Here is a 24,927-nt window from a genome sequence, read left to right on the forward strand (position 1 = left end):
TTGCATTTTCTGAGGCTGAGCATAACCACCTTGAAGCACTGTTCAACAATCCCTCAAAAAATTACAGTAAGCAAGCTGCTGCCTGAATGACCTTTGCTAAGACTCTTCTCCTATCCTTTTCTTCTGCTGTATGAATTCTGATGGTAGCACTCGCACACTTTCCCTGAGTAATATGGCAATTTAATATTATTGGTGGGACAGAGAACGGCCTCTTGGACTTCACAGGTTTTGTTTGATACTACAGACTTTGAAATAATGTAGAGGATAAGCTCTCAAACGCTGGTTTTAGTCTGACTAGATTTGTTTCCAGAAGCCATGCAATACGAATTGCTGCAGTACTCCCCCCCCGCCCACCCCCAGCTTAAATGTAATAGTTGGAAGCAAGCTTGAGATTTGCCTTCTTCAGGAGACTTTCATTTAACTTTAATAGGCCTACTTGGAAACCTTTCTAAGAAAAGCTGGTCTTTGGTGAAATATTTACTGGAAATATTTACTGATTTTGTTCTGAGCCTTTTGAGCTCTGGTTTACGTAGCGTGGCTAGTTAACAGTGCTTTATTATATTCTAATGGAGATAACTTTAGTGTATTTGTAAAATGAACTACAGTGATCTGGGTTTTTAATTACAAAATTACATTTTGATTTTTGGGGGGGTAATTTCTTCACAGTATGTTAATTTTGAACATTGCCTATATATATAAAAAATCAGAGACTAACAGAGGAATCTGCTTCATTTGTTTGAAAATGCCAACCTCTTAAGTAACTCCTTGGGGTATAGGGTGACTTTGCCTGTTCACCTTTATTATCCTTCTGCCATGGATTTCAGCACTTGATCAAGTGAAAAACTGCTGTTCTCCTAGGTCTTGTATAAAATACACTGTATGCACTTTACAGACCTGGCAGATTTTCAATGGCATTGTGTCTTGAGCAATGGATTGTGAAAGTAAACGCCTGCAAGTGATTTCAGTGTCTTGGCTGTTGAATAAACTGCTTTTCTTCTCTCAAGAATAAAGTTCAGTTCCTGTCGCAGGAGCGGGGGGGAGAGAAGCTGTTAGCATTTAATCAGCTATTTGTCCAGCTTTCTCCCTGTTCAGAAAAGAGACCAGGAATGACTTTATTTTAAAACAAATAAATGAAAAATAGGGTTTTTTTTAATTTTTATTTTTTTACTTGTTCTGTAGCTCACCTGGTGGAGTAGTATCTTAGTGTGGGTGTTTTTACCAAGTAAAAAATAGTGACTCAGCAATGGAAAGGTTAATGGCCTAGCTGCTGTCACTTGTTGCCCATAGGAATACAGATGTTTAGCCATGTTACTTCTCTACTACTTGGGCCTCAGTAAGAGCAGTGACTGTTATTTACAGTGACGTTATTTGTATTGCATGTGCTCTTGAAATAATTGTTCAAGCAGAAAGGATGTATTTATATGCATATGTTAAGATTAAATCCTTTTTTAAAAAAAAAAAAAACACCCAACCAGACAAACCCACAAAAAAACCCCACCACAAGAAACAGAAAGCATAGCTCTCTGTATTTAAAGCTTCTATTTCATAATCATGTCAGTGAAAGAAATCTAAAGAAATAATTATCTTGTAATACCATACCACGTTGTAGAATTTATAGCCTTAATAATTTTGGTTTGGTCCTAATATTTTCCCTTCGGATATGTGAGGCAACTAGGCAGGATATTTCTTGACTTTGTGCAGAAATTCAGCTGCTTCATTTTGAAGTAGAATGGGGCTTTGCTTGTTTTATTTAAAATTGCATTTCAAATGATAGCCCAGTCTCATGAAGCCCAACTTCTGCTTTCAGTATAGTGCTACTCAAATCTAGATAGTGCTGACAGTAAACTTGCCCCAAAGAGTAAACTAAATAAAATATGCATATGATCAATTTAATATGCAATTAAACATTTTCCCTGAGCAATTAGCATCAAGACAACTAATAATTATCCTGTGCCACACTGTCAACATATTATACACATTTATGTAGGATGACTTTGGTAATAAGTTATGAATAAAAATATGCATATATACAAACATCTGAGTAAACGTAATATTATGGCAATGAAGTGTGTGCTGCTTCTACTGGAGTTTATTTAATCTGCTTAAAAGCAATACTTTTCCCAAAGAATGTAAAAATTGTCATGCCCATGGGATCATGGTCTGTGAATGGCACCACTGCTTACCAGCTTGTGATTACACGTGTCAGCTGCTTCAGCCTAGCTGCAGGTAGAATTTGGAGTTAGGAAATGCAATCCCATTCAAACAACTATATGTACATGTGACAAAACCCAATGGATTCCATGCCAACAAGTTTGGAAATCTCCTAAGCATATGAAGAAACTGAGATATATGAAGAAAATGTGAAAATAAGCAAGTGATGAGCAGGATCATAGAAAGCTAGATGTAATTAAGTTCACTTCTAGGTATTCATTCAGAAGTAAAGTTAAAGGTGAGATTCTTGGAAGGGTTACATACCAATGATGTGGATGCTGTTTGTTTTTACATGCTGTAAACAAAAATAGACGACATTGTGGTTGATGGTATAGAAGGTGAGGTCATGATGAGGATGAGAATGATAGGTCATTGTTTTAGGGCTTAAGTGCATTGTTCTTGTGACAGTGATGGAGCATGTGGTAAGGGAAATATATAATGCTCTTAAGACATCTAGATGAATTTAAAGGATTCAGTTTTGAGCGAGGTGTGAAGAGTGAAAACTTACTACTTGGGAAAAAGAAGAATTTGGACTACTTAAAAAGCAAAGGTGGTACTTGGAAGATGACCTCAGACTTTGACTAATGATTGCTACGTAAGGAGTAATACCACTTTAGGTATAATCTGCTTGGTTGGATCTGCAGTAGTGGTTTCACTTTGGTCTGTGGGAGTCAATGGACTGCTTCAGGGAGGGAATGAAGAAACGCAAGCCTGTTGTTGGTACACTTGAAGATGTTCTGTGCGCCAGATTGAAGAGTTTAATTCTAAAAAAATATATCTTGAACTCCAACTGAAGAAATATAGATTTTTGAACCAGTTGCTGGTCTCATAGTAGGCGAGGAAGGGGACAGAAATGACGAAGTTTGGAGTTGAAAAAGGAAAAACTTTTGGAGCCCTTCCAATTTTAACTCTTACTGAAACATCCCTTCAGATGAGTCTGAAGACAACAGTTTTTTACATGTTAGGTGTAAAGAAAATGGATTTGAGATATGTTTATACAAAATTTAACTTACAAATATATTTAGAATTGATTTCCTAAGGGTACCTTGCCGAAGGTGAAAGAAGGGAGCAAACCCATAGTAGTTGAATTTGGAATTGGAAAACATTGTCTACATGCAGTACTGATGGTGCATGGTCTCTTCAGTCTCACCTATTTGATAGAGACAGCTTATAAACATGTATTCCTGAAGAGAATATATTGCTGCAGATATGAATAACATAGCTGAAAGTACTAAACTAACTTCCCCCCCTCCTTGATCTTTTCACTTCAAAACCACTGAAGGAGACAGTTTCAAGAAGTCTGAAGACTGCTTGGCCTATGGTTAGATTAGCACAGTATAAATGATGGTCTTCAGAATTACAGGAAGATGCAACTAGAAAACTGCAGTGTATATACGATGTATTTACAGCTTGAGTTATAAATAACCTGGCTGGTAAGCATAAGTACCCCTTAGTGGCAGGGTCTGTAGTTGGACTCTAATCTCACAATGGAGAATGCAGGGGGGACTTGTGGAGAGCCTTCTTCATAGCCCAGTTATATTAATAGCCTATAAGACTCTCTAAAATTTTTTTTTATGACACACTTATGACTACAGTAATGGAAAGATGAATGTATTTTTTTTTTTAACTATTTAGTCCTAGGTGCAGGACCGAAGCAGGAAACCCACATGTGAAATAACATATTCCATCCCATTCAGGAGGGAAGAGCCTTCTTTCTCCTGTAGTGCTACTATAGGAATTGACAAAAATCACAGAAGGGGTACAATTTAAATAAGTATCCTAGTTCAGTAACTCTTGAAAATATAACAGGGCCTAGACATATCCAAAGTGTTTTTAGGCTGTCTGCAATAGTCTTGTGTGTCTATTAAACCAGGATTATTGTTTGAAAGCCTCCCCTCTGTAAGTGTAGAGGCTTTAGATTGATTCTGTTTGAAGTGAAAGTTGAGCCTCCAGAGGACTGGGAGATTTATCTGTACTTTTGAGCTGCTACTTTGCACCCTTCTCCAGATATATCCTGTGCTTTTGGTGGTGGTTTTTCAACAGAAAGTGAATTTTTAAAATTTTCAGTGGATATAAACTGCAAACAAAACATGAATGCAGTTTGGGTTATGTGAAGTTAATTAAGAGGACCGGGGCAAATGAATAAAACCCTCTTTCTAAAAAGTGCGTGTGTGTTTCTGTGGGGGTTTTGTGGCTTTTTTGATCAGGGTTTCTTCTTCTCTGTATGTTGAGCAATATTCACTATGCAGAGCACTAATCTTTGCTGGTTTCTTGATTACAGCCAAAGCAACTTTAATATATTGAAATTAGTTTTGGGTTTAGTTTCTAATACCTTGTACTATCATATGAAACAACAAAAGTCTAATTTGAAATAGAATTTGACTTTTATTGATGTTTTTCATATTGCAAGGAAAAGAGACTTTTGAAGCCTGAAGTTGCATTCTGCTTTCTAAGTAGTAATTGTTGCAAGCTCCCCTGTTCTGCATTGTATTGTTTCCCAGTTTGGAAGACAGAGCAGGAATGCTCCTTTCAGTAAGTTAAAAATAGAAACTGTGTTTAGAAAACTGTCTAGTAGTGTATACTATTTTATGCATGTCTTCCTTGTGACAGTGCTTGTTTATGAAGGTGCAGGTTAGCTTTTTCTGTTTGGTTCCATCAGCTGTAGCGATGCTTGTTGACTGATGAGGTTAATACTAAGGCACGCAAGGTGATGTGGGGAGCTGTGTTCAAGTGAGATGTATCATGTCCGGGGAGGTAGATTATACATTTTCCTGTAAAAGCTAGTTAAAATACTCTGGGAGAGAAATTTCGAAACATACAAGTTTGCATTGTAGGCTTGCCCATATTTTTCAGGGTGGGAAGGAAGAGACAAGTTTTTTGCTTTTACACTTCTTGGCTTTTTTAAAAAAAAGTTGTTTTAAGATATTACATGGAATTATTAGCTGAAGAACAATGAAAAGGTAGAAATAAATTACTGTATGCTCTGCACACATCATTTCAGCACAGGTTTGCAAGGGAACTCGTGTGCTCAGGTGAATAGAGTTCTTAAGCCTGTTTAAGGAACCATAGTTTTCTTTGGGCTGAGGTGGGGAGAGTGCTCCCCCTCCTGCTGTTACCTGTAGAAATATGTCGATTAGGATGCACTTTCAGGAGTTTCCCACCTCATCAGGAGTGCAGGATGGAAGTGAGATTTCCTGTTTACAAGATGATGATTCAATAACATTATATGAGAGACAGTCTTTATATGTGTGCCCTTACAATCTTCACATGTCATCCGCTGGTTGCTCTGTGTGCACACAAAGGGTAAGTCACAGACCTGCAAGAATGTGGTTCAAAATCTGGTGTCACTGTTGCAGTTAGATGCCTTTTGGGGTGTGTGAATCCAGGAGGACATGAAGGGTTTTAAACTTCTCAGTTTTGGATAATTTAAATACCTCTGACAGTTATGTTGTATATCATAATTGCCATACGGACATAACCTTTGAAAGTACAGCAGGTGGATGTGAGCAGAGGGAGCCACTGTGTAGTAAGGAAATTGGAGTTTTATAGAGCAAAAGAGAGCATGAACCTGTATTATAGCAATGAAGATAATCTTTTGGGGGAAGAGCAGAAGCTTCAGACTATAGTTATTCCTCAACACACACTGTTTATGTAATGTATTGACTTAAAGGTGTAATAAAAAAAATTTGGCACCCTGTACTGTCCTCTTGTCTTTGAACTGCCCTTGTGCTTGCTTTTGCTGTGTGCTCTCTGAATGTATAGGAGCTACATTAAGGTTCATAGCAGGTCTGATGTTTTCACACTTCTGCAGTAATAGCCTGTCAGCATGTTTTTACCATCATTTGAGTTAGTGCATACTTTTTACCATGCAATACCTGTGTGGTACTGTAGAGCTAACATGGGATCTACTGGACAGTTGTTATTAAGAAATTGCTTTAAAAAAAATAATCAAAGTTTAGCTTACATTATTATAACTAGTTCCTGAAACATGATGGACTTTTTTCAGATGTGGAAAGTAAGCTCAATTTTTTTTTACCCACAGAATGGGTGCAGTAAGGGGACTGCAGCTGACAGTACTCATAATACCTTGCCTTGCCTGTGACCCAGAGCAACTGCTTCAGTAGCTGAGACTAGAAATCAGTGCCTATGGCTCATTCAGTTTTTGTTTTTCAATATTAATTTTTTAAAAAACAGTATTTAGAGATGCTGCTGGTGGTATTTCTTGTTCAGACTTCTTTTTTCAAACAAACAAACAAAAAAACCCAAACCAAAAACAAACCCCCCAAAACTCTCCAAAAGCCCCCACATAGCCCATGAAGGTGCTTTGTGAAAATGCTTCTGTCCTTCCTAAAGCTGTAAATAGTTAAGTAATTGAAGTAGGGCAAAGACTTGGACCAGAACTGTGGATCTCTACTGAAGATTGTTGCAGTTTCCATTTTCAGTAAAATTTGCCTCTCTGTCCTTTTAACCCTGAAATTACTTGTATGCTGTTTCTGTTTCTATTCATAGGATGAGGGATCTAATGTTTGTGTATCACACATAAGTACGTGTCTTCCAGCAAGTTGTCGGATGATGTTGAGGTGTTTCTGAAAAGGCATTGAGAGACAGTTGCAAATCTGAACAGTAGAGGTTTTTGGTTTACTGTTCAAAATTAACTTTTCATTTGTTTTAATGTGTGTATAACATTTAATGAGACTAGCATTTAAAACCATAATTGTGTCTATACAACTAATGCCTAACAGTTTTCAGACAATCTCTTTAAAGCCTCAGAGTGCTATAGCAATGCTTTAGGTGAGATTTATAGTTCTGGGTAACTTTGCATACTCAAAAATAAGACTTTTCAGGATTTAATGTCACTTTTTGGGGGTTGGGATGTTAGAACATACTAAATGTTTTTGAGAATTCTATGGGAATTATAAATGTAGTCAGATGAACACATAAATTCCTCAAGCACAGAAACTACAGTAGGAAAAAAATTGTTATTTTGGGCCAGAGTTTTGAGACAAATTCTGGTGTAAGGTAACAGAAGCCTAGCTGAATTTTTACCAAGGATTCATTTTATCCAGTGGCAAAACCTGTTAGTTTCTCAGAATAGATAGCTGTGATTCATTAAAATAAATAAATAAAATCATTTACTGGTTGCAGAAATGACTTCTAAGTGTTTGCTTAAAGGTGGAAACTGTGCGAGTAGAACTAAATGCTAGCACTAAGTTGTTAGCATCAGTATGATGTTTATGTGGACCAATCTCAGGGTTTGCAGTATATGTGAAGACTGAGAAAGCAATAAGGATAGTGGGTCCTTAATGTTTCAGAACTTGTAAACTATGCTAAATAGTTGAAACTCCAGTTTCTTTTTTTTTTATCAATTACAGGACACTTCCTTAAGTCACCAAAACCAGTATTTTTTGTTATTTTTAATATTTATCTGTAGCACAGACTTACTAAGCATAGTTTTTCTTGTTTTCTGAAGTGACTGAAATGACAAAGCTATAATCAAAATTTAGTGTACGCACATTTGTATAATTTTTAGTGAAAACAGTCAAGTGTTAGGATAATCACAAAAAATATTATCTAAAATGAGTTTATAAATGTTATGAAATTACATTTTGGGGCTGTGATTATTCTAAAATAAAGGTGGGAGTGTGGGGGAGGAACCTGAGCTTTTCAAGGTAAGGTTGCTGTAGTATGCAGTGCTGCACTGACATCTCTGGCACTTTGAGTCCTTGCCAGTCTGTGGACATGGGGCTAGTATCCTCCTTGGGCCCAAAAACCTCACAGTATTCCTTGGGTAGCCCATGGGTTTTTTCTAATTACTGCAGTAATCTGGAAACACTAATCTCTGCTTCTTAATTCACTGTTCTTTCTGCTCCGTCAGATGTTAAAGCTGGATGATATTTTAGATTCTTTATGGTGAATGATGTCACTGATGCATTTTCTCTTTTCCTTTGTTATGTGATGGTTGCTCTTCCTTCCTTTTTTCTACCCTGTATCAAATTCATGCAAGAGGATGAGCTGTGATGCTCTCCTTCTCCACCTCACCTGCTGCACTAACTCGCAGTCTCCCCTTGCCCTCTTTACCCTCCTTCTGGCTCCCCCCCCTGCCCCCAGATCCCCATGACTTGTTCTGCTGTTCATGCATCCCTGCTTTGTATGATGGGTTAACAGCTTGAAAATCTTTCTTCTCCCATCACTTTGGTTGAGGATATGTAGGCACACTGAGGTGAAATCATGAATGGGTTTGCATTACCCTCCTGATGAAAGGCAATCACTTTCAAACTTGATGGTCTTCAGTATTTCTCTCTAGATACTTAATGGTGAGGGCTTGGATATGATACTCGTTCTGACAGTTTTGATTTGTTTGTGGGGTCTTCTATGCAGCACACAAAAAAATAGTCATAGTGTATATGGTATACCAAATTTTTGTTGGGGGTAACTGAGCTGCACCTTTTTAGTGCCCTCTTTAGGAAGGTGGTGCATTCATGAGATCAGAGCAAGGGTTTATATAATGCCTAAAGCAGAGACACTGATAGGCCTGCTAAATAGTCTGCGATACTCTTTTTAGTGAGCTGGTCTCAAAAGTGTACCTGCATGGCTTTTATGGTTCATGCACCTTTTATGACAGAGTTCTGATCAGCTGCAGTCAGTGGTTGTTCATAGGAATAACTTTGCCTCTGCATTTTTGCCTGAAGGGAAGGGGGGGGATACATTTGAGACTTCCTATTGTGAATGTTAAAAATAATGCCTGGTTTAACATTTGTACTATATGCGTAGCAGGATTAAATAGGTATCTCCTACCAAACTCTAATAATTAATTTGTCAGTGTAAAGTAATACAATTTGTTTAAAACTTGTATATATTTGAGAAATTTATATACTGCATTTTGCAACATAATCCTTTCCTACTTACTGTAGGGAAACTAAGAATGTAAATTCAGGCGGATGATCACAGTGTTTGCATCACGAGGGTTTCTGAGCCAAAAGTACTGATGACAGTAAAAATATCTGGTTTTAAGGATATTTAGAGGATTGATGTGCTGTGGTGGTTGGATGTATGGTGCTTAAATAATTGGAAAGTAAAAGAAAACCTGTTCACAGGTGCTGAGTTGATGGTCTGTTGTTGCTCTGTGGGGATGTGTGTGTGTATACATATATATATTTTAAATCCTATTGCCTGACTGCTTTTTGTGAAGCTTTAGTTTCTGAATGCAACTGCATATTGGCACAATGTATGAATTTTCTGCAAATCTGCCCCTACTGCAATTGGAAATACAGTGAGTTGAACAGGGCAGCCTTTTAAATTTCAATGTACAATTTCTACTGACCATAAAAACTAAACCCTTTTGAAAGTTGTTGTAATTTACCTTGTTCCTAAAATTAAGGGAATGAAAAATTCTTCTCAGCTTGTTAGCTCTGCTACAGAAATAATAGTATGTTACTGGATAAGTGTTATTCAGACCTATCTTCAGTGACAGAGCAGACACCATACATGCTTTTGTAACACAGTTCCTAATGTGGTTCTTAAATATTAGATAAAAAAGTTATTTTGCTTTTAAACTGAGGTTGAATAACAAGAAAAATATTACCGGTTCATCTAGTATAAAATATTGCTCTGTTGAGTAACTGGCCATACTAGTTCCTGTAAGAGATGAAATGGAATTAACCTTCCTGGTGACTAATTATTGGTTTCCAGAAGATAATGATACTCTATTGCTATATTTTAGAAGAGAAACTAGTGATTAAGAGATACAGGTAGGAGATGCATTTCTGTTTGGATTATATTCTGACCCAGTCAAAAAGCCAAACCAACAACAACAACAAAACAAACAAAAAACCCAACCCAAAACTCATTTAGTTTATCCTAATTGAGACAGCTGTGAGCCAGAAACAGTACTACCAGTATGAATATAGTTTTGCTCTGACTGTGCAAGCTAAAGCAGTATGAAATTACATTTTGTTTACTGTGCCGACAAGAATGTGTGTATTCTTAACTTTAAGTAGCTCAGACATCAGACCCAGTAATACAGTTATTAATGTAAATGGCTTCAAAATATGTACTGGAGCCTGTAAGTTTCTTGAAAACTTGTGTGTGAAGTGATAGGATTTGCAAGCTCTTTATTATTAGGTTTGCTACGGGAACATCAGTCTTTGTAGCCCTGAACTGCCAACAACCTTTGTCCTTTATTTTACCTTCAGTTAAAAACAAAAAACAAAAAGAGGAGGGTGGTGGTGGAGTGAAATAGGGAAGTAAATGAATGTTGGCTAATGGCCGTATCTTTTCCTAGAGCAAGAAAAAAAAATTTTAGAAAGATAAATGAGATTGTGGACTGGGATTTGTTTCATTATATGAATGATACGTGATGTTTTGTAAATTATTTATCAGACCGAGCCTTTCTGAAATGACTAAAGCACTGTTACATCAAAGGAAAGGAGAATGGAAGAGATTTTCACTGGATTCCACTGAAAGAATAATCTTTCTTTTAAAATTATCTGTATTAAACTTTAAGGAGCAGTTAAGAAATGTCCACAGTATGCTGCAAGTGAACAGTTGTGTTGGATAGCTCTGGACCATTTTTCTGTTGCTGATTATTGGTCTAGTTTATGGGGGGTTTTTTTGTTAATATCATTTTGCTCCAAATGCAAGTCTGTTTAAAAGTATAATGATGAGATAGATCTCTGGAATTATGATATCTTACTTGCAAGAATAGTAACTAACTTGTTTTCTTTTATTTGTATATTCGTTGGTTTTAACTTGCAAGTGAAAAATTCTGCAGGTAATTGGTATATCCGTTCCCACTTACAGAATTACTGATCTCACTCAATGCTATCCAGCCAAAACTGACAAAGAATATCAATAAACTTTTTTTAAACTTTTTGAGGCATGACTAAATTGGAAATCTGCCAGTTTTATAACTTTGACAATTATTTTTGTCCAGGTAGCAATTTAATATTTCAGCTATCCATATAATCCATAATGGAGGTCTTAGTAAGACTAAGGACCATAAATTATGTTTGTTCCTGTTAGTTGTAAGAAGGTAATATTGCAGTTCCCTTTTGTAGTTTATTGAAGAGAACAGCCATATCCATACTTAGGAAAAGTTTTTTGGCTCTGTTTATCTTTTATGTTTGTTGTTTGGAGTATACAAGTATGCCAGTATTCTGATAATTAGATTGTGAAGAGATGAACAGTGAGCAGACCTTCTGAGGACTAAGCTTTTGGGAAAGGTACCATGCCTCAGGGTGTTTATATGGAAGTGTTTGTTGGCTAGGGTAAGGATATGCGTGCTCCTCTTGGCTGGGTAGGACAACTTTACCTTGCTGGTGTCAGTATTCTTTGGAATCTGCTGCTTGATTTAAGGTGATCCTAAAGCTCAAGAATATAACTCTGGTTTCAGTATTTCTGTATTATGCTGTGTTGAGGTATAAGGGGATATCTACATGGAACTGTTGTCTTGTCAAGAATACCCTTAAAAACAAGCATTCCCTACTTCCCAGAACTGTAAGGGAATACAGATTTGTAGGTCAAGTGAAGATAGTCTGTCAGCTTTCAAAGTACTGTGGCATAGAGTGGAAATGTAAAAAAATTGTGAAAACAATTACTTTGATATATAAAATTAACAGCATTGCTTAGCTAAATCTGGAAACTATGAATTTGCAAAAGAAACTATTTTAATTTTTGAGGAGTTGTGATAGTAGCTGCTAGAAGCCAGTCTGGGAACGTACTTTATTATTCAAGTATCCCACTTGAAGAAATAGTTGCACATCACTTTATTTGTTACAGATCTGTTTACAGATACTTCTGTGTAGGCATTAATACATGAATATTTTGGATGATGCAGGTAAGTAGTTTCATTAAAACTCTAGAATTTACTGCAGAAACTGTTTCGGGGTATTTAATCTTTGATAGTTTGTCAGAGAGCACATTAGGAAGATCGGGAAGTAAATTCGTATCAATTTTTAAATCTTTCTCTGAAAAGTTCTGTGTATTGCTTCCAGACATTGAAAGATTTGCCTATTTTTTAATTCTGATTGTGCATTATAGCTGATGGGGCTCATAAGACTGGAACGGATAACTGTTGATCTGTTTAATTCAGTGGTTTTACACTAAAATTGTAGTCTCAGAGGAAAGTGAGAGTTGTATTGGATGGAAAAGTAATAAAGTATGTCTTAAATATGAGATGTTTTTGTAAAAGTTACAAAAAATTGTTTTTCTTGTGGAAAGGAACTATATTTATCTGTAGTAAAGGCCAGTTTGCATCTTTGAGTACTATTACATCTGAAGAACAGGTGATCATGTTCTGGAGTTGAAATCGTATATTCAAGAATAGTACCAGAAGTTCTAACTTTTCCTTGTTTTTGTTAACAGTGGTCTTGTATTGGAGAAGTTTACATGGATTAGTACGCAAGGTTGCTTATTATAGGCCAACCTAACATTTGTGAAATGTTACGATGATAAACTTTCTTATTCCAAAGTTAGTAAAATGGATATTTGTCTTGGTAATTAATATGTGGTTCAACAAAATGTCGGGAATGTTATGTAAAAGTGAAAAAGACCACTGAGGCTGCTTGCTTGCCTTTTTTGTGTGTGTCATGGTTTTTTTTTTTTTATTTGTTTGGTTTTTTGCTAGCTAACTCTGTTTATTTTTAAATCTAGCCACGAGCTGATCCCATCCCAATATGTAGCTTTTGTTTGGGAACGAAAGAGTCGAATCGTGAAAAAAAACCAGAAGAGCTGTTGTCTTGTGCAGACTGTGGCAGCAGTGGTAAGTTGGCTGAATTTACAAATATGAAAATGTTGATGTTTAAGTCTGTTTCTAAGGTTAAAAAATATTTTCAGCTTCTGAATGTCATCCTCTCTTTGGATGTAGATTGAGAACTGAAACAAGGGGGTGTGTGTGGAAGAGATTTTTATTTTTTTTACCAAAATTTTGTCATCTGGATAACTACAAATGAGATGTGAATTCATCTTTATGCCAAAAATATAGATCTGATGAGTAAATGAATAGGGAAACCACACTTGTAAAATACAGGAATTCTGTTGTTATTTGGGATCTATGTTTGATCTGAAAACTCAGTTTTGCACTGTAACATCAAATGATGATCAAGAATTTTGCTTACACAGATTTGCAACATTTCAGAAGATGAGGAGTAATCATAATAATAAAGACTGTGTAGCAGTCTTTGCTGTTGTGTATCTTGTGTATCCAGTTCATTTTTTAATAAAATTCTTTTGTTAGTCAAGTGGGAATTTAGTTTGGTTGCATATAAACCGGATTGAGGAACAAATGTAGTTGCAAGACAAGCTTGATCGGTTCCCCAGTCGAGTCCACTGTACAGCCATACCAACTTCTATGCCAGAATGAAGAAAAGAGAAGTGCTCAGGAGGGAAATGAATAGAGAAGCGGTAGGATCTACGTAAGCCAGCACTGCTTTTGGGAAGGTTGGAAGTAAAAGTATTGTTCTGGTGTCTTTGAATTCGGGGTCCATGCATATCATCATTTTGTAGGTGTGCTGAAGACAGACTGTCTTGGGCACTGTAATAGTTACATACGTAGTTGACTAAAAACAAAATAGAGTGGATCAAAAATGTGTTTTCAGTTAATCAAGATATGCTTTTGATTGTGTACTTCTGAATCTGACGCCCCAGAGAGATTCTTTGTATTTTAGCTAGTGTATTTTTTTAGTATATTTAAGCAAATGATTAAACAGTGAAGTAAGGAAGTGGCTTTTTCACCCCAGTATGCAAAACTAAACCCCATAGTTTTTGAACTGTCCTCCTTTAATGGTTTACAGGTTTCCTGTCTTTTCAAATCTGTATTCTAATATTTGGAAATTTAATAGGATTTGTGCTTGGTTAGACTCTGGTATGCAGAGTTTACATTAATCAGGTGAGCTTAGATATCAGCTAGTCTTCTGTTGTGTAATAAACCCCTGGTAGGTCTAAGACACCTTAGAACTGGAAGTCTTGACTTTCATGGATCAGCTTCCATTTGAATTAACACTGATACATTCTCTCTGCCTCATTAAGATGAAATTACCCTTAATTAGTTCCTCAGATGTATTAGATATAAAGAATGAAATGTTGAGACTGCCAATCAGATTGCTGGATGGTTAAACTTCAGCTACTGATGCCTAAGTAAAATAAAAACCAATCTCAGTGCAATTTGTAAATAACAAAACTTCACTCAAGTGGAGGTTTATTGTAATTGGATTTGTAATTTTGCGCATTGCAGTGTATCTCAAAGCTGGTCTTGCTGTCTAACAACCATAAAAGAAATTGCACGGTGTGCACAGCAAGCAAATTGTTCAGTTGATTGGAGATCGAATTGCAGTGCCCACTACTGGCAGGTCTGCTTTCCTTTATGTTTTTGTGTCAGTTACTCGTGTCTCTTCAGGTCATGCTTCTGTGTTCTGAAAGAAACTATCTGGATATTTTTGTGAATTGGTTCCCAACACTTGTATCAATGTTAAAAGTAACTGGAGATGCTAGCATATCTAATTTAGCACTGTACGTGATTGTTGTCACTGATATAATGCTTATTCTTTTAAAAGACTAGTTGTTTTGTCCAATCCTTTGCAAATTTGGGCCATGTTTATTCTTCAATGGGGAAACAAAAGTGTACAGATTAAAGGAATTGCCTTCAGTCACAAAGGAGTGATATGTTCTAACTTCCTGATCTCACCTATTTCTGCCACATCAACGTATCACAAATTTTACCTTTTTCTAACTGGGAGGGATAAGAATTAATTTTAAAGCATTTAACTTTTTAATAGCTTTATTTTAAAGTAAGCCTATATGTATTCCTGGTGGAAGTTGCCAGCTTTCAAAGGTCTAAATTTCCAGTAGTCTGTTACACTTGTGTGCTACATTAAAATATTGATGCGGCTGAGTTTTAAAAGAAAATCAACTGATTGAACCAGGAGAAATTACCATCTGAAACACTTCAAACTAGAGATTGATCAAGTGTTGAAAACCTCTTGGCAGATGTATCGGCTTCTGGATGTGGAGAAGATGGTATGTTCTCGATTTCAGTTTAGATCAGTTAGAGCTGAAATACTGCAAATTTTGAAGTCAGAAACATGCTTTCCCTTTTTCAACTCTTTCAAATTCAAAGAAACTAGCTGTAAAATCACTGACGGTGACAGTGACTCCATTTAACTGACTACAGAAATTTGTTAAACTACGACAGTAGTTAAACATTGTCCCTTTTAAAAGTGAAGCCTGTGTTGGATTGCCACTTCTTGTCTGGTAGGCATTACCCTCTACTTGTTTATTATTGGCACTATGTCAGTTTGTGTCCAAAATAAAGAATGTAAGCATTATCAGCTATTACAGAACAATACCATATGGTGTTTTGAAGTCTGAAAAATTCTGCTAGTGCATACCTATGTAAAGAGAGTAAAAGAACATGGCAAATACATAGTGATGATTCCCATTAGCTCTCTTCCAGCCTCTAGTTATTTGTGGCTCAAGAACTTGGAGTTAAAAGCAGAATCTTCATATTTAATACCAATGGATTTTTCCTTTGAATTTTTGTCCGATAATAAAACCTAACACTTAAGGATATTAACAAATGTATTAAGCTGTGTAATTGCTTGAATGAGAAATGTTAGGTTGGCAGATAACAGAGAAATAGAGTAACCCTGTTGCACCTAATCTGTGTGTGGTTACCGACTAGTGAGAATGGACATATTTTATGTTTAAACTTCTCAGTTATTTACTTAAGGTAAAGTTAAAATCAACAATTTCAACCACAACTTACTTGCTCCTTGAAGTAAATCACTTCTGTGCAGGGTAGATAACTGGAATTAAATGTACTTATATGGAAGTAATTGGTTTATGATTACACTTTAATGTGTTAATATAGTTGTTAAGTCATGGTTGATGAAACAAGTCCTTCTGTGATATTGATTATTAATAAGCCACTCTAGGGAGGTTTTTTTTTTATTTCTTAGCAGATTTTTAAAAATGAAAGTCTTGTTAAGTTTTATTGAAGGGAACAGTGTAGCATTGAACTCAACTGTGCAGTAACAGAGTATATTTGTCACTTTCAAGAAAAATAGTCACTTTTAAGTGCATACTGGGTTTTAACCACCAAAATTTGTTAATGCGTCCTAAACTATATGCGAAGAATCAAATGGCAATGTTTTTTCAATGTCTTTGTTTTTGAAACTACTCTGTGAATTTATTATTGATTGTTCCTTACTAATATATTATATTTCTGCATTTTATTATGAGAATATGCTTTATATACACAATTTAAGTTGTCTTTTAAAGTTTAACAAAAAGTGGATTAAGCCTTGGGTACATGCAATAAAAAGAAATAAAATCTGAAATTTGCTCTTACTAAAGTGGCTTTTGCATTGCATCAGTCATCTTTGCCATTCATGCCTCAGTCCGTTAGAAGATGAAAATAGCAAACGCTCATGGATTAGCCGGTATTCTTGTTTGTGGTGGTTTAGCTCAGTCCTGGACTGAGAAACAGTGAATGGAGAAAATCTGAGTTGCCATGACTAGACCATTACCTGGAAGAAAGCATGTATCCTGACGGACAGTGAGAAGAAAGCATCCTTCATGTGCATCATATCACTGCAGCCATCTATAAGTGCAGCATAGCATCAGGGATTCTTATCTCTCTGACAACTTGTGGGTTGACAACTTTTGTTCTTGATAATCTCTGAATATAATACGGGCAAAAAGTGTTTCCCTGGGAAGGCTTATCCTTTCCTATTTAGCAGTGCTTTTATCTTTTCTGGATTAAGGGTACACGCTATAGAGGTTGTTGAAGACATGAAAAATTACTGCCAATATTGCCTAAGGTGTTGTATGTGTTCAGTTGTCTGATATCTTGTATTAATTGGAAAAGCCATGTAGGCCTTCTAGGCTACCATGAAAAGAGGACGGTCCCACCAGGGGATAAAATACAGTTTCACGGGAGGTGGTAGTTCAGCTACTCTTTACCCCCCCTACTGTTTTAAATCTTCCTTTGCGGTAAGCTTTTCCTGTGCCAATTGCCTGCTTCTTTTTTTTTTTTTTTTTTTCTTCTCACTGCTCTGAAATGGTTCTTCATATATAATTAAGTAATAAGTTGGAATGAAAAGTGCATATAGCCTGACTTTTAAGTTTATCTGACAGATACTTAGTATATTTGGAAAAATAACTGATACGGTTTTATCTAAAGATTTCCTCTGTTTATGTTGCACTGATAGGAAAGGGGAGGGGAGGTCAAATTTGTAAAAAATATTTTTCAGAACCAATGGCAGTTTAATATGCTATGGAAATAACCTAGTGAAAATTAAAATTTTATTTCAATTACTTGTGTAGACCATTTGCAGGTGTCAGTTACAGTAGGAGTCAACTTTATACCTCTATTTGTGGATGAGTTTTATGGCAGTTATTCTGTATCTTTGTATGAAGTAGATGAGTTAAATAATGTGTTGCAAAGTTCTGAAAACAGATGGTGCTTGCAGGGTTCTGGTGGTGCTGGCTACGTCCTGTTGAACTTAAGAATCAATCTTGCCAATCTTAAATCTCAAGCTTTAAATATTTTGGGTTTTTTTAGGACATCCATCATGTTTGAAATTCTGTCCTGAGTTAACAACAAATGTGAAGGCCTTAAGATGGCAGTGTATTGAATGCAAGACATGCAGTGCATGTAGGATCCAAGGCAAAAATGCAGTAAGTTGAACTGTTGAGTGTTATCTGACTTGTCTTTGTTTACAGTAGCTCTATATTTAGCACATTTGCAAATACAAATCACTGATGTACAACTTCAAATAATGCTGTATTAAGTCTTTTTTTTTTTTTTTTCTCTTCCTCTCCCCCCGCTCCCCCTTCAGGATAACATGCTTTTTTGCGACTCCTGTGATAGAGGATTCCACATGGAGTGCTGTGACCCACCACTTTCCCGAATGCCAAAAGGTGATAATACAAATCCTTTAAATGAAAATACTTTCATTCACAGTCTTTTCTTATATTAAGTGACCAAAAGCTCTTGAGCATGCTAATTATTTTTTACATTGGTAAACAGTATGATTTCAATAATGTCAAAGCCAATACTTTGTTTCTTTACTTGAGATATTTTTCCTCAGGAAAATAGTAAAGATCTGTGGTCAGTTGACCAGATGAATTCACTATGTATGGAGTTGTTGGCCAATATATTGAAGGTGAAGCTTTACAAAGGCTCTTAAAATATTTGGAGTATATACACTGACAAAGAAATCTTTAGAGCAGATGAAAGAGTCTGCTTCTTCATCCCCTTTTGTAAGAGTAATTTAAAAAACAGGCAAACAAATGAAACACCTGTATCTTCAAGTTCACTAATCTCTAGGTTTCTGATATATAGCACCTCTCAACTTCTGCTCTCACATCTTTGTGGCTTTCACTATTTAATCTTAAAGTTACACCAAAGACTTTTTCTAGCCACCACCCCCACCAAATCCCCAGCTTTACCTATAATAAATAAGCATTCAGACATGGTCATCTAATGTTAAAAGGATGCCAAATTCAAGTTGTTGTATAGTAAAACATACCTAGGTGTGATCTGGTATTTTCTTTCACGCACTCTAGCCTAGATTGCTTTGTAACACACATGTAACTTTTCCCCGTCTTAATTGTGTCTGAAGAAAGTTCTATGTAGTATAAGGAGAGACAAGCTAGAACAGAAATTCTTCTAAGAACCCATTCCGTGAGCACTTTGCTTTGAAAAATTTCAGACTGTGGGTAGAAGTGGATCACTTTTCTCTGTCCACTTCGCCTTCCCTATGTCCTGTTCATAAGATAATTTGTTGACCTTGTGTACTTGGCATGTATCTTGGTAGACACCTTCAGTACAGATTAAATAAACTGTCTTCAATTAAACTTTTTTCCTCTATGTAGGGATGTGGATTTGCCAGGTCTGTAGACCAAAGAAGAAAGGGAGAAAGCTACTTCATGAGAAAGCTGCCCAAATAAGGCGACGATATGCAAAACCTATTGGACGACCGAAAAATAAACTAAAGCAACGAATGTTGTAGGTTTCTCCTGAAATTATTTTTAATGTTTCTGAGAATGTAGTTGGATAAGAGTTGATGCAGGTTCAACTACAGTTTTTAACTACATTTCAAGTTGGGGAAAGTAGGTGATGAGTATTCTAGTATATGCCTTTCAGCCCAATGGCCAATAATTGCTTAATTGTAGTGGGTACTTTTTGTGTCATGTCAGGTGATGAAAAAACTTCCTGTAACTTTTCTAGATCCCATAATTTTTAAACAAAAGTTATATTTACAGCAGATGCATGTACAAGTCTGTATGATAACATATGCTACAGATATCTTTTAAGTGTAACTTCAAATAATTGAAGTACTATTATCCACTTAGTATAGATTCTGTATGTGAGTTACTGATATCCAACTTCAGGAGACTGTTTTGCTCAAAGACCTGTTCAAAAGCTGTATAAAAATAACTTCATTAGTTAATATCAGCTCACAAAAAACATTCCAAAAAGCAAACTATGCAAGTGTTACAGTAGTTCTGGTTTCAGTGGTATTCTGGAAAAAATTATTACTTCAGTTCTGCTGTTAAGCTGCCACTGGTTACTAGGCAAAGAGGTTGCAATTCCTTTTGCTTCTCAGGAATGTGTTTATCTAAGACAAGAGAGTGCTGTAATTCTTTTGGTATCTATCTTTTGAAGGAACGCTGTAGTTGGACATCTTAAGGCTTGGTTGGAGGATTGTTTAAGTCACGTTCAAATGCTGAGTTAACATTACACTGAGTGTTGGAACAGATTCTGTGTTAACTCCAGTAGCATGTTGCCCTCCATCATATGTTCCTATCTACATATGCCGTTCTTCTCCTATTTAACTATCTGTTTGGCCATGTCAACTCAGCAGCTGAAAAGCTTTCTGGCTCTATCTACTACTCATTCTGTCATGTGGCTGTTACCCAACGATTTTTTTCCTATAGTCTAATCACCTGTCTGGTATTCTTCAGAGTTGCACAGTAGCTGCTGTAAAACTTTGCATTTTGCAAAATGAGGATTTCTGGAGCCAGTGGAGCCATCATGTAAAAATAGAAGGAACAAAAAAAAAAAAATACAGCACACTAGTCAAGTTGATGGATTTGGTGCTGCAGCTTGCTATATTCTCTTTCCCCTCTCTCTCTCTGCCAGGATCTCTTGTCCTGCCTTTTTGGTCCTTGTTCTAAAGTTCAGTGTATGTTGCTGTAGGAGAGTAATACAGGACAAGGATGAAGTGTGGCACTATGCGAAACTAAAAAATGTAGTGGCTCATGAGAGCACGCTGTTAAAAAAAGAGTGGGTGAAACATCTTTTACTTCTCCATTTTTCCTTCTGACTGACTAACTTAGGAATTTGAATGTCATTGAAATAGCCATACAACTTTCAGTGTTTTAACTGAAATTCCTATAAATCATTGTGTGTGCATAATAAAAATATTTCCTATATCTGGCTTTACCCCTTTGAAAACTTCTAAGCCTTCAGATGGAGTTCTAATACAGTACTACCATGTTCCTGATTTGGGTTCCCACAGTGGATTTAGCAGGAATGTCTGTCTGACACAGTAATTCTGCTTCTCCTCCTTCTTCATACTGTAAAAGAAAAGTTGTGAGGGTTTTACTATTACGGTTTACTAATGGGATTCTGAGCTACAGATTTTAAAATAAATGTCATGCTAAAGGATGCAAGAAGTTCTCTTAGCATTGTATGATGATTATGAATATTTTTATAAAGATTTTTTTTTTTTTTTTTAGCACGTGAGCCACATGAGCATGTTAGGGTCGTACTTGGGGAGTAGTACTTTGTACAATCAATATTTGCAATACTGTGGGCACATTTCTATTACTTCAAAGTTTTACATATACAAAGCAAAGTAATCTTGTTTTGGAAAAATAGTGGTTAGGAGGTGGGATAAGAGAAGAGACTTTCCCTCGTGGAATCCTATTTAAACATGATCGTGGGGTACAGAAGATGACAGTGCCATATATAAAAGTATGTGGTCACATGAAATACAGAAAGGTTAGCTAATGCCACTTAGTTCTTTTTGTGTAGTACAAAGAAAATCTGTCCAGTAGTATTGGAATAATTTTTTTTGCCTGTTGACCATCTGTAGGAAGCCCTTCACAGGCAAATTACTGTGTAGGATTAACTGAAACCAGGTGTGTGTTGGCCTCTGGCACTGATGATGATTACTACATCTGGTAGTGAGACTAGGTCTTGTGATGGACATAAGCTTATGGCACCAAAGGATTCAAAAGACTTAGAAGTCTTTGGTTTTGTTGCCTCTTAAGCTAACCAAATTTAAGGATGTCTGAGTGGAAAAGGGGCTAGTTCTTAAACTGGTGGGCCCTTGGAGTTCAGGAAACCAGATGGTAGCCCCAGGCTGTTCAATCTCTAATTAGAAGTGACCTGTTGGAATTAATTACTTCAGCATCTCAATTAAGAAGGCAAAATCTGTGGAAGAAAACTTTCTGCTGCAAAGTAAATAAGCTAACTTCAAAGAGCAGGATGGAAAAGGGAATGGAAGCATTTGATGCAACTATATAGCTTTGTTTGGATTTGCAATTTGATCATGCCTCCTGATTCCTGGTTCTTTTTTACTGCAAATATTTTTAAAGGTTCTGTTTCTATACACTTAGCATATCATTCAGTGTTGTTCCTCTCTTCAGTCATTAGCGACCAGCTAAACCTGTACTTCTGCTGTCACAAATGTTGGTTTTCAGCATGCCCTTTTCCTTCCTAGCATTTAAATAACATTCACCACTCTTCCATGTTAGGCCTGATTGGTTTACAGCTTTTCTACAAACACCACTTGATCTTACAGTGTTGCTTTTTCCTTTCCTCTGCTGTTGTTGTTTTTGTTATTGCTACAATTACTAAAGAAAACAGAGTCTATATCTTTGGTTTTGTTGTAATGCTCTTCTTAAACTACCTCATTTTGCTTTTAGGTCTTTGGTGGTAATTTTCGCTACTAGTGTTGACATATATAATCCAATGAGAATGTGGGAAAAAATAGTTTCTTGAAAACTGTAGTACTTTAAAGGCCTAATAGACTTCCTCTACAGTTTAAGCAAATGTAGTCTAAAGTTAAGTGTTTTGATATGGAGTAATTTATTAACATTGAACATGTGCATCTCCTTTGTGTGTACAATAAACTCTATGGCGATGGAGCAGTTATTGGAGAGAAACACCAGCGCACTGTGTCTGAGTACAAAGCAGCACACTTTTGCCATGCCTAAAAGTAGATGGGGAGGCCGTATACTTGGGAGATCTTGCTATCCCAGCTGCTTCTGTTTATATGTACTGTAGACTATATTTTAAAGGGAGGGAAAGGGGAGACGGACAAAAAAAAAAGTGGATGTTATGTCAGAGTGTGAAATGTATTTCCAAAGCGTATATGTCTTTAAATTTCTGTTAACATTTTTAAGTACAGTGGCATAAGTAACTTGTATAAACTGTAGTACTATTTGGCAGTAGTCACAGATTTTTAATGCTGATTTTTATTTTCCAAATTTTTGCATAGGTCTGTAACCAGTGATGAAGGATCCGTGAATGCATTCACAGGAAGGGGGTCACCTGGTAGGGGTCAAAAGACTAAAGTCTGTACCACACCTTCATCTGGTCATGCTGCATCTGTGAAGGATTCAAGCAGCAGATTGCCTGTTACAGACCCCACTCGGCCTGGTGCCACCACCAAAATCACCACCACCTCCACCTACATATCTGCCTCTACACTTAAAGTTAACAAGAAAACCAAAGGGCTCATTGATGGCCTTACTAAGTTCTTTACACCATCACCTGATGGTCGCAGATCACGAGGTGAAATAATAGACTTTTCAAAGCACTATCGTCCAAGGAAAAAGGTCTCTCAGAAACAGTCATGCACTTCTCTTGTGTTGGCTACAGGTACCACACAAAAGCTAAAACCTCCACCTTCTTCACTTCTACCCCCAACCCCCATCTCTGGTCAGAGCCCCAGTTCGCAAAAATCCAGCACTTCCACTTCTTCTAACTCTCCCCACAGTTCTTCCAGTCAGTCAAGTGTACCTTCCTTTAGTAGCCTTCCTAATAACAGTCAGCTAAAGGGACTCTTTGATGGACTCTCTCATATCTATACCACTCAGGGACAGTCTCGAAAAAAGGGACACCCAAGCTATGCACCACCCAAGCGTTTGCGCCGTAAACCAGAATTGTCTTCCACATCAAAATCTAGTAGCCATTTCTATGGCAAGAAAGAGGTTAGGAGTAGGTTTATTTCTCATGCCTATACCTCTGGATGGGGGGTGTCTAGAGGACATGCTTTTAAAGCAATTGCTCACCTCAAGAGAACAACTTTCCTTAAAAAGCCCAGGATTCTAGGCAGATTAAAGTATAAAGTGACCCCTCAGATGGGGACCCCCTCACCAGGGAAGGGGAGCTTGGCAGACGGAAGGATTAAACCTGATCAGGATGATGGTAAGCAAAGGTCAAAGCGCCAACCAAACCTGCGTCCCGTCCAAAACCAAAATTCTTATATTGTCACATAGGTCTTAGCTACTTCTCTTGTTCTTACTTCACTTTCATACAAAAGCAATGAAACTTTGACCTTTTATCTAATGCTGACTAAATCTCCAAAATGTTTTTTCTGACTAATACCACACCACCTTTTTATTATTTTTTGCATCTGTAGTGACACTAGGAGCCCCAGATACCTTCATAATGTTGCTTATGGCTGTGTAGTACCGCATGAGTAGCCACTTTTCATGCTACTTCCTTGTTCTTCCCCTGCCCTTTCTGTGGCAGTAGTGCTGTCATCATGATTGTGTGCTGTCAGTGCTTATGATGGTGGGCATTTCAATTCATTTCCCTCTGCTCCATTGCTTTTTCATGAACAATTCCATCCTGCTACAGTCTCCACAACATTTGATCTGTACTGCTGTAAACTACCTTTTTTTATAATTACTTTTATTTAAGAGAAAATATATTTGTAATGTTTGAATGTAGACTTAGCTTAGCACTGGTGTCCAACTTCTAAGGGCAACTTTTTTTCTCTTATTTTTATTTTTACCTTGTAGAGTATACTGGAATTTATCAAGTGGCGTAGTTCTAGTGATAGAATTTATTCCATTTCACGAGGTTCAAGACTAATTTAGTAGAACTGGACTGTCAAGGCTTATACAGACGGACAAGCAAGTACCAAAAATAGCGTATGCAACGGCAAACTGCAAAACAAGAAGGGGGGAAGGTTTCTGTTCTGCTACTTAGTAATCCCAAATTTAGTTAAAATGGGGAGTCATAACAGCCATAGTTGCTACAATCCTATTTAGGAGTATCACTTTGGTAAGGCATGTGTAACCTTCATGTCTGTGAATAAACTTTTTGCTGGTTTTAAATAACAGATACTGAAATCAAACTAAGCATCAAACAAGAAAATACGGATGTGTTTCTGGTGGGAAGCAAGGACACTGTTACACAGGAGGATTTGGAAGTATTTAAACAGGCTCGAGAACTTTCCCTGGAGGTAAGAATCATGTTGTATAAAATGTAGTTATTTCTGAAAATAAAAACTGAGTTCACTTTTATATGTCTATTAATTTTCTTTTTAAATATATGCCTTTTGATCTGTCATGCTTGCTGTGAATTTAATTTGGGAGATTCTGTATATACAGTTACATTCTCCTAGATAGGAGGCAAGGCATCACACTGGAATGGGTCAGATAAGTGACACTTGGGATAGGTTTTGAAAT

At 36.7% G+C, this 24,927-nt stretch overlaps 1 protein-coding gene across 9 annotated transcripts in view; it reads left to right on the forward strand.

Annotated features, from left to right (window-relative positions):
* Window positions 1–24,927, forward strand: part of KAT6B (lysine acetyltransferase 6B) — a 115,939-nt gene that overhangs the window by 47,672 nt on the left and 43,340 nt on the right. For 4 of the 9 annotated variants that reach the window (XM_054832076.1, XM_054832073.1, XM_054832077.1 and 1 more), the window contains exons 3-8: window positions 12,862–12,970; window positions 17,771–17,886; window positions 18,048–18,129; window positions 19,087–19,219; window positions 22,725–23,656; window positions 24,580–24,701. In XM_054832076.1, the coding sequence (XP_054688051.1) occupies window positions 12,862–12,970; window positions 17,771–17,886; window positions 18,048–18,129; window positions 19,087–19,219; window positions 22,725–23,656; window positions 24,580–24,701 (1,494 nt within the window). The remainder of the gene's footprint in view (window positions 1–12,861; window positions 12,971–17,770; window positions 17,887–18,047; window positions 18,130–19,086; window positions 19,220–22,724; window positions 23,657–24,579; window positions 24,702–24,927) is intronic. The other 5 variants (XM_054832082.1, XM_054832080.1, XM_054832081.1 and 2 more) reach the window with 2 other exon arrangements.

This window comes from Grus americana, chromosome 7, assembly GCF_028858705.1.
Source record: "Grus americana isolate bGruAme1 chromosome 7, bGruAme1.mat, whole genome shotgun sequence".
NCBI classification, from domain to species: Eukaryota; Metazoa; Chordata; class Aves; order Gruiformes; family Gruidae; genus Grus; species Grus americana.